Source organism: Echinops telfairi, unplaced genomic scaffold (assembly GCF_000313985.2).
Source record: "Echinops telfairi isolate 266 unplaced genomic scaffold, ASM31398v2 ScPeMD7_6273;HRSCAF=7185, whole genome shotgun sequence".
In the NCBI taxonomy this organism is placed as follows: Eukaryota; Metazoa; Chordata; class Mammalia; order Afrosoricida; family Tenrecidae; genus Echinops; species Echinops telfairi.
The window spans coordinates 4030514-4040980 of NW_022110173.1; the positions used below are offsets into that span (position 1 = coordinate 4030514).

Here is a 10467-nt window from a genome sequence, read left to right on the forward strand (position 1 = left end):
CAGAAGGGGAAGGGGTGGAGCCGGAAACCCTTGCAGCTTCCCCAAATGCCTCCCCACCAGGCTCAACGTGAAAGGCGCAGGCCTCACTCGACCGAACCCCAAAGCGTCCCAGTGGCTTCCTCGCTGCTCTTCTCCCTTCAAGAATTGGGGTTCGGCAGCACCGAAGCCGCCCCTACCAGCTGCCGCACCGAGGAAGCTGCCTCTCCCGCCAGGTGTCCGACGAGTTGACAGGATGGCAGAAAGTTTTTAAGTGTCAACCAGCATTGGAAAATGCACAATGTCATTTCATAGGACATTGGTTCCTGGAACATTTGCTTGATTTTACAGAGGGATGTGGGTGAGTGTAACAGCTGACTTTACCATGACCATAGACTCATTTTCTAGTTCCCAGAGCCCACAGGAGCAACCCCATCTACGTCACTGCTCTCTGGCTGCTAGCCTTCAGTTAGCCTCAAGACATTTTCCTCAACCCTCTTATCCGCTGTCTAGTATTAAACCGAGAAGAACAGACACTGGGGGGGGAGCTGACTTCAATACTTTTTTTTTACAACCTCCACCCCCACCCCCTCCCGCGAGAAGGGTTTCATGAGAATCTCCAAAAGGTACCATTGGCCCTTCCCTCTCTGTTATTCATGCTGTACTCCATACCTTGTTCTTAAATATTTACAAGAACGTTCATTTCTTGGTCTGTTGGTTTTCCACCAAGAAAGGGTTGGGCATGAGTTCTGCCCTTTGTGCCCCCAGCACCCTCCTGATGAGTACTTCGAACCCAGGAGAGAAGGGAGAGTCGGAGAAGACGGGCAGGGAGAAGCAAGGGTGAATTCTAACGTCGGATGGCGGCTGAGTACACTGTGTGGGGAGTGACTCCCCACGTGATCTCACCTACACCTGGGGACCGCAGAAAGCGTGTTTCAGGAAGAGCAGGGAGAAGGTGGAGTGAAGAATGGTTTGCCTCGCAACCAGGAAGGAAGCTCTGTAGGTCAACGGACCGGAAGCAGCACCGCAAGTGGACTGGCGGGCACTTGGGGCAGGAAGAGTCTGGCCAGACTTCCTGCGGGGAGCTTCCAAGGCCTAGATGCAGACGCTGGTAGAAAGTGGGGCCCAGGCTGGGAAAAGGGAAGTGGGAGTAGGAGGGAGGCCCATGCCCTCCCTGCAGACACCCCAGCCCGCACCCTAGACTCCCAACAGCCAACCACACACTGAGCTCTGCTAGGAGGCTCTCCCTACCCCCACCCACTCACTGACCTCTAACCACAAAAGTACTTGTGTGAAACCTGCTTGTCCACATTAATTCTGCGCAACTTCTGTGACGGCAGCTTTGCCCATAGAAAACCAACCCAAACCTTTTGCCATCAATTCAACCCCAACACAGACCGCGTATAGAAGACTCGGTTAGAATGCAACCAGGCTTGCTTCAAAGAAAGACCCCCCTGAGGCGCTCACCCACCGCAGTCATGGGGGCTAGATGCATGACCAAGAGCATCATCTGATAGCACTCAGAGGTATGACAGGAGGCACTACACAGAGTCCAAGACCAGGGAGCCCCAAGCACCCAGGGGCACTGGACATCCCAGGCAAAGATGAAGGGCAGCAAGGGTTCTGTGCACAGTTTCACTTGGGCCAGCCAGCTCCATCTGTCCGAGGGCCTAGGGATAAACGCATAGGCACTCAGCCTCTGACCAGCACCTGTGTGGGGGCTCTGTGAACCAACAAGGTGAGATCTGAAAGCCAAGCACGGAGCAGGGGAGAAAAGAAAGGCAAGGGGAGGGGAGAGAGGTGGGCTTACCGGCAACAACAGGACTCTAAGCTCCAGGTAGATCACCTTGTCCAGGTAGAACTCCTCCAGGCTGCGGGAGATGTAGTCTCTGAAGACTGGTGCGTAATGGACTAGGCCAGAGATGGCTTGGAAGATGGAGTCAAACTTCGCCCAGATGGCAGATTGGTCTTGGTAAGCCAGCTCGGGGTTCTTGGTCACCAGTGTGAAATTCCTTATCAGACTGTCCGGGACACAGAGAGGCTGTGAAGGAGGTCACATCACACACACACACCCCAGACACCTGTGTCGCCCAGCCTCTCCCACAGAAGCAAAGTAGGAAGTGGCACAGGGAGGTGAAATGGAGAAGACAAAGAGAGCATCCTGGTGTGGGATACAGACAGATTTCTCCCAAGTTGTCTCCCCCAGATAGAGGCCAAACCCAGCTGCTTGCTACCCATGATAAATGACATACACTTAGAGGTCAACGAAAGTGGGTCAGAGGTTCAGCCATCTAGAGCAATCAGACTCTAAAGTCTGTCCCATTCAAAGTAGGGCCCACTCCCTTTTGATAAGGAACGTAGTAGGTTATTTCCCTGAAGGAGACCCCAGGGAGGTCAAGCCCACTCAAGGGTGACCAAGGTTAGGCTGCCATATTGAGTCTAGGGTCTGCCCTTCTTGTCACCTGAATACCCTTAGTCCCTCCCCTTCCTGTTACATGTACACCCCTAGCTCATCCGCTTCCTGTTACACTTATGCCTATAGTACAACTCCTTCCTGTGACGTATGTCTTTACCTGTAATTAGGGGGCATGCATGTTCCCAAAGATATAGAAGCCTGGGTTAGCAATAACTCTCCCCTGCCTGCCCTCTCTGCCCACGCTGTGCGTGGACCTGGCTGTTGAGATCATGGCCATCCAGGAGGTGAGCATGCTACTGTGAAATATGTCTGACTTCTTTATTTTACTCTCTCCCAATTCACTATGACTTTATTATAATCTTTATATATATACATATATATATATATATTTTAACCATACAATTGCGCTTACTGAACCCATGATTAATTGTGGGGAGCTGGCTATCCCCCACATCCTGGCTCTCCACCGTGTGGCCAGGCCACCGCAGACTCCAGCTTTGTACTCACTAAGAGGGAGAACCTGGCTCTCCAGTTCTCCCTCTATCTATCTAGCCTATCTGACACCACTGGACATACATGGAGACCAAGCTCCCCTGGGGTGGTAAAAGACCACACCACAACCCATGGCCATAGACTGGATTCTGACGCACACCGATCCCATGTGTTAAAAATGACGCATAGCATTCTCTTGGCTGTCATCTCCGCAGAGCAGATTGACAGGCAGCCTGTTCTTCCTTGGTACCACTGGGTGCCTTTGAACTGCCAACCTGTAGGTTAGTAGTTGAACAAAAGCCATTGATTGGAGCCACCCCGGGACCTTCTTTGGGTGGCACAATAGCAATCATTTTACATGTGGAGCCACACAGCCCAGGTCAACATCCATTTATGAGCTGTGTGACCTCGGGTGGCTTACTTCAGTGTGTTGAGCTTCATGTTTCTTATTTCATGTTGTTATGCAGAGATAAATAACTTCATGAAAATACCCAATACGCTGTTCAATAATTAAAATAAGCTGTTACTTATCATACTACTATACACATAACAATAATCTGATGACTTTCTGATATTATTGAAATATATTTATGTAACTATAAAGTGCTACCAAGTGCGTTCTAGTTCACAGTGACCCTGTGCACAGCAGAAGGAAACGCCCGGTTTGTGCCATCCTCCCAGTTGTCCTCTGCTCGAGCCCACTGTGGCAGCCACTGCGGCCGTCCATCTCGCGGAGGGCCTTCCTCTGTCGCTGCCCCTCTGCTTGACTAAACATGATGTCCTTCTCAGAGACTGGTCTTTCCTGGCAGCGTGTCCAAAGTACATGAGACAAAGTCTCGTCTTTGTCTCTAAGGAATATGCTGACCGTGCTTCTTCCAAGACAGAATTATTTTTCTTTTAGCAGTCCATGGTACTTTCAACATTCTTCTCCAGCGCCACAATTCAAACCATTGACTCTTCTTTGATCTTTCTTACTCAATCTCCAACTTTCACATGCTCATGAAGCGATGGCAAATACCATGGCTGGGGTCAGGCACACCTTAGTCTGCAAAGCCAATGCTTGCTTTTCAATACTCTGAATAGGTCTTGTGCAGAGGTTTACCCAGTGCAGTGAGTCTTTTGCTCTGTTGACTACTGCTTCCATGAGCATTGATAGTGGATCCAGGCAAGAGGAAATCATTGAGAACTCCCCACTTTTCTCCATTTATCAGGCTGTGACCTATTGGTCCAGTTGTGAGGATGTTGGTCTTCTTTACATTACATCATATATTATTACATATAATAATATTGCCTAGTATTACTAGGAGTCTTGGTGGTGCTGTCAGGTAAGTGTTGAACGACTATTGCAAGGTTGGTGGTTCAAACCCACCAGTCACTTCTCAGGAGAAAGAAGAGGCTGCCATTCCCATAAAGATTTACAGCCTTGGAAATCCTAAATAGGGTTACTCTGAGTTGGTATCGTCTTGATGGCAGTGAGGTTGGGTTTTTGGTTACAGTATTATCATGCAAGCTTGTTAAGATGTTGGTTTATGGTGGGGTTTTTTTTTGGGGGGGTTATGGTGTTTTTATGTCATGTCATCTACCAGATGGATTATCGTTGCAGCCCCTGTGATGAATGATGAATGTTGAATTGTCATCATGCCGGGAGCTGGGCATTTGCTTTTTTGGGGCCTCACTGACATCACCACAGATCTTGTTCTGTGCAGTAACAGTATTGCTGACCGGGCAAGATTTAGCATGCAGCAAACACTTATTAAAAAGAAAATGTAAATAAATAAATAGAAAATGCATTTTTTAAAGTCAAAATAGAAAGAAAATAAGGAAAATATTTGCTACTTTAATCATCAAAGAAACCACTAGTCTTACATGAAGTACTTCTCCATATTAGTGCCAAGTCATGATATTGTCAATCGCCTCATCTGCATGTGAAAGCCGGTCAGTGAATTAGGCAGACCAGAAAAGGATGGAAGCCTCTGAATTTTGGCGTTGGTGAACATTACTGCATATTGAATGGACCGCCAGAAGCCCAACCAGTCTATTTAGGAAGAAGTACAGTCCGATGGCTCCTTGGCAGTGAGGACGGCGAGACTTCATCTGACACATTTTGGACATGTTTTCATGAAGCAAGACCTCATGCTTGTTAGAGGAGAGAGTCAGTGGAGGTAGAGAGGACCGTCGACAATATGAATGGACCCAGGGACTGCAGCAGTGGGCTCGGACATAGGCACGGGTATGTGGATGGCTCAGGGCCATTCTGTTGTAAATAGGTCCCTCTGGGTGACTGAGAGCCCACTCAGTGTCTCATAACAAGAAGTGATAGCTAGGTTTTTTTATGCCAACGTGGCTCTCATAGGAACATGTGGGCAGAGGTTAGCCTGTCAGTCAGGTTGCAGCTTGATTGGAGGGCAACCAAGAGAAATGGCTTGCTGGAGGTTGGCGCCTCTCTCTGCTGCACCTTCAGGTTGATGAGCCATGCTGATGGCAGTCAAAGCCCTGGAAATGCATCCACTGCTATTGGATCTACGAGTCTTTGGACCCACTGGGCTGTAATCTTCCTGCATTCTGCATCATTGCAGGTGGCTGTGTGAATCTGAAGAGGGATTTAGGGACTAGTATCAGACTTATGGGCTAATACTGAATTTATGGACTTGAGCTAGACTTGGCTGGGATGTTTTCTTTAATGTACAATTACTCTTTGATAGAATCTTTTTAGTATACATAAAAAAGAAAGAGAGAAACTGTACTAGATGTTTTTTTTAAAAATTCCTAGATGCTTTTGTGAAGCAAAATATCTATAAAATTAAAAAGAAAATACCTCTTGATTTTCTTTAAGGCAAGATTTTTACATAAGCATTAGTCCTAAGTGAGGCACACCTGCATGCTGCACATTACCCATGACAGGTGTGCAACACCTGGACCACCACTCACCTGTTGTCAAACTCAGTGACATTCTTCAGATTTCTTCTATAATTCTTCAGCAGAATCCATTTTGAACAGTAGTCCTGCTTAAGGCTAGAGGGAGTTGGGTGGGCAAAGGTGAACTGCAGGGTCCCCCTTGGAGTGAAACAGATATGGCAGTGGGGCCTGTAGGTGACATTTTTCACCAGCCAGTCCACATCCACTGTGCCAAAGTCATGGAGGTGCAAGGCAGCCCCTGGAAGGGGAGAAGGGGAGGAGAGCTCAGGAGGTGAAGTCCCGAATCTAGGGTTGGAGAAGCAGCGGAAGGCACAAGGCTTTTTATCTGGGCCTGTGCATCTGGGGAAAACAAGAGAATGTGACTTTCTCCAGCCCTAAAACCTGACTTATTTCTTGTCATTGTCTCCCCAATATATGGCCACTGTTAGGGGGGCTCAAGTCAAGAGTGGAACTTCCTTATCTTCTCCCCTTGTTAGTCAGAAACCAGGGGTGGGTTGGGAGAGGATCAGGTGTGGAATCAGAAGATGGGGGTTCAAACTGGGGCTCTATCAGCTTCTCGCTCTGCATTCAGAGGCCAGACCTTCCTCTCTTACACTCCCTTCACTCGCCTTGCTCCACCATCACGTAGCCCGACATGGAACCGTAACCGGAGCCGGGGCTGCCGTCTCAGGATATGAGCCTGGTCTATTGCCCTCTCTAAGACTGATGCTCCCCGTCAGCTGGGAGTGAGAAAGTCTACTGTACCATTTTTAAAAATTTTAATCTCTATCGATGACTTCTAAATAAGAGGAGGCAAGGAAAAGTAAGCTGTAAGCTGCTATCTAAATGTACAAGATTATAACTGCTATTCATGGAAACTTGTTTATACTGTATCAGAGTATATCCTGTTTGGTAGCTTGGTCTCACAATAAGGATAAGAGGATGGGATGAGAGAGAAGATGTGAAAAGAATAATAATGTTCCCTGGTCCCTAGACACTGTCTTATGTCTTTTCCAGCTTTGTTAGGGAAGACCAGTATTATCCAGCGGCCTCCCACTGGTTCATTCTCATTCTCTCTCTCTCTGAAACGGAATCCCCTCAGAAGCAAGGGCTTTGGTTTCCAGGGTGAACCAGCAGTGACCATCAAACACTCCTTCCTACTTTGCCAGCGAGCACAATGGAGCAGGGTCTTCAGAGTGGCAGTCTCAGCTACTCTAGGAGCACTTCCTTACATGCTGTCCTTAGAACAATAAGGAGCAGGGACGTTCAATCAGCAGCTCCAGTTTCCCCAGACCATCCCAGGGCCCCCAAACACCCCTCGCTGAAGCCCTACCTTTGGGCATCTTCTTCAGGATGTGGAACACTTCACTTTGCTCAATGAGTTCCTTGGCCCGGAAGAAGTGCATGCTGGGTGGGAACTTCTGGGTCTCCATGGCCTTGGTTATCTCAGCCTTTTTGAGCGTCATGAGTTTCCCGTTGGCTTCTTCTTCTTCTTTCCTCAGCAGGAGTTGTCCCCCCAGCCGCATCATCTTCTCCCTAGCAAACAGTTGCTTCCGTGCCTCATCTATGGACACGGCTGAGCAAACGCAGGACAAAGCCACAGCCAACAGCAGAGCGAGCAGGGCCGCCCGCCCAGATGAGCCACCTGCCAGCATTGGGATGCCTGCAAGAGGAAATTGGTCCAATGGAGACTCAATGGGACTTGAATAAGAGGGGGGCGGGGAGTTGTGGATCGGTGGGGTTTACCCATTTAACTTCAGAGTCCTCACTTCCCTTCACCCACCTCTTTCTTAAATTATTAGTAGGCAGGGCAATGCAGGTTTTTACCCTCTGAAACCTCAGATAAAAGATTTCCAGGTATGGAAGGGTAGGAGGCTTCCGGATATGAGGTCTCCTTATCATGAAGCTTTTCAGATTGCAAGTTTTGCTCTCACAAAGAGCAAGAAATTGCCATCAGATTTTTTTTTGTCCTTCACTTTCGCCTCCAGCAAGAGCACACTGGCTCACACGTCTCCAGCATGAAATTAAAGCAAATCACACCAGACGGGGGCTGGGGGTGGGGGTTGGTAAAACAGAGACCATGCAGAGAATAAATGAAAAGTTCAAAAGAAGTACAATTAATATTCTTCAAGGGTGACGGGAAGGTATTATGCCCATCAAAGAGGAGCAGGGGGGGGGGGTTTCTTTTGTTTTAATGAATAGAGAATAAGAAAGAACCTTTTGAAATTAAAAATTTGAAAGCTGAAGTTTAAAACTTACATAGAAATATTGAACGATGTAACTGTAGAAAACACCTAAAAAGTAGGAGAAAATAAAATGACCAACAGGATTGTTGGTCCAGAAAATCCAACACTCAAATAATAGGTATTTCAGAAGAAGGGATACGGAGAAACCGACAGGAAGAAATAATCAAACGATATTGCAGAACACGGCTATTAATCCCACCCCCCGCAAGCTTCCAGAGATTTAAGGAAGGAAGAAAAAGGAAAAATCCTGCATTTTCTCTTTTATCATTGTGGCATAGTGGGTTATGCATTGGATGCTCAATCACAAGATCATCGGTTCAAAACCACCAGCTCCTCCAAGGGAGAACAATGAGGCTTTCTAGTCCTGTAGAGTTATGGGTCTCTGCAACCCACTGTAATAGTTCGACTCTGTCCTATAGGGTTGCTGTGAGCCTTTTAAGTCAGAATGGACTGGTGGCAATGAGTTTGGCTTTTAGTTTGGATACTAATTATAAGGACCTTAGTGACAGAGGAGTGGGTTAAACCTTGGGCTGCTAACTGAGAAGTTGGTGGTTTAAACCCACTAGCCACTCAGTGGGGGAAAGATGAGGCTGTCTGCTCCCAGCAAACGCTCCAATCTTGTAAGTCTATAGAGGCGTTCTCCTTTATTCTACAGGATCGCCATCTATGTTAGTCTGGGTAGACGAGAAACAAATCATAAACACGCATATGTATATAAGGGAGAGGTTTATATACAAGAGCAATCGGACATTGAGAAAACATCCCAGCCCAGTCCAGATCAAGTCCATAAGTCCGATATTAGCCCATATTTGTGATATCAATCTAAATAGTCCTCGTCAGACTCACAAAACACATGCAATGACGCCGAGTGCAGGATGATCACAGGCCAGTGGGTAGAAAGTCTTTGGATCCAGTGTCATTGGAAACAACTCAGCACTGGCAGGGATCTCTCTGTGGCTTCTCCGGCTTCCGAGGTCTGGTTGTGTCCATGTGGCTTGTCTTCTGCAGTGTCTCCCAGAGTGTAGCAGAGAAAGCGAGGTGTCTTCCACCTCCAAGGAGGAAGTACCAGATTTCCAGCATTCTCAGGAGAAGGCCGTGCCCACACAGAAGTCTCATTGGTTATCTCCAGATTCACAGCGTAGACTCCAGCCCTCCACTCTTTTTTTTTTTTTTTTTTTTCACAGTCCACCTCGCTTTTATTTTTTTCTTAAAAAAGAAAAGGAACCAACCAAACGAGAACAGAAGGCAGCCGCGTGGCACCCTCGGCGGCTGGGCATGCACTGTGGGAAGCCCTCCACTCTTAATCCTTACATTGACACCAGACTAAGTGACTACCACTCCGTCCATGAGCGTCAACTCAGGAGCGTTTTAAAATCTCAATGATCTATTTGACACTTAAGGATTATTTCTGAATACTTAGAATTATATGCTTCAAAGCAAGAAGGATGGTATATAATGGACGGAAATTGTCAATTAGGAGATTTAATAATAATCCCAAATTTATATCAGTATTGATTTAAACAAAATTTTTATTTAACACAAGTTTGGTGGGGGAGGTGTAGGCAAGCTACTTGGTTTATGCAAGCGTCAGTTTTTGCACTGGGGAAAAGGAAGAATTTTGCATCACCAGGAAAGCATGACAGGACTTTAGCTGGTTTGCCAATGACTACGTTACTCTGAGAAGTAGATAGCTTTAAGATGTGTTTGAACACATCAAACCTATCATATCATGACTACTGTTATTTAAATGGAATTTTTAAAATATTTAAGTTCATTTTAATAACAATGCTAACTCCCTAGCGGTCCAGGGACATGGCAACAAATCAAAGCTTGGTGTTGTTGGACTAGATTAGTAGCCCGGCTCCTTCCTGCTGTGGTGTCCAGTGACTCTAAGGCGAATTCCACATTGAGAGGGAATTTTGGGGGAATGAGATGATTATTTACCTCAGTCTCACAGTGTGGTCAGGCTTAAACCGCCAGCATCAGAGAACTGGACTTCTAAAAAATCATTTTATTGGGGGCTCTTCTAGCTCTCATCCCATTCCACTTATCAATTGTATCAAGCATATCTGTATGCATGTTGCCATCATTTCCAAGACATTTTCTACTTGAGCCCTTGGTATCAGCTCCTCTTTTTTCCCTTCTCTATCCTTGCAAACCCTTGATCAATTATATATTGGTATTATTATTTTGTATCTTACACAGTCTGTCGTCTCCCTTCTCCCACATTTCTGTTATTGGGTGACTATATATCCAACCTTGTGACTATATATCCAACCCCCCCCCCACCAAAAATTGAACTTTTGAACAAAGCCTTCGACTTCATTCTGTCTTTGTCTGTCCTCAGGCTACAACCAAAGAATGTCCATCCTCATCTTAATCCCTGGAGAAAGAGGCCCAGGACTTGCACACACACACACACACACACACACACACACACAC

The 10467-nt window shown here is 46.8% G+C and overlaps 1 protein-coding gene across 4 annotated transcripts in view; it reads right to left on the reverse strand.

The window, feature by feature from the left end:
* The window catches only part of ADA2 (adenosine deaminase 2), an 84403-nt gene that overhangs the window by 18955 nt on the left and 54981 nt on the right, over window positions 1-10467 (reverse strand). For 3 of the 4 annotated variants that reach the window (XM_045295942.1, XM_045295943.1, XM_004710467.2), the window contains exons 2-4: window positions 7113-7442; window positions 5813-6038; window positions 1787-1997 (exon numbers count right to left, since the gene is read on the reverse strand). In XM_045295942.1, the coding sequence (XP_045151877.1) occupies window positions 1787-1997; window positions 5813-6038; window positions 7113-7434 (759 nt within the window). In that variant the 5' untranslated portion in view covers window positions 7435-7442. Of the gene's footprint in view, window positions 1-1786; window positions 1998-5812; window positions 6039-7112; window positions 7443-8038; window positions 8074-10467 lie in introns of all 4 variants that reach the window. The other variant, XM_045295940.1, reaches the window with a different exon arrangement.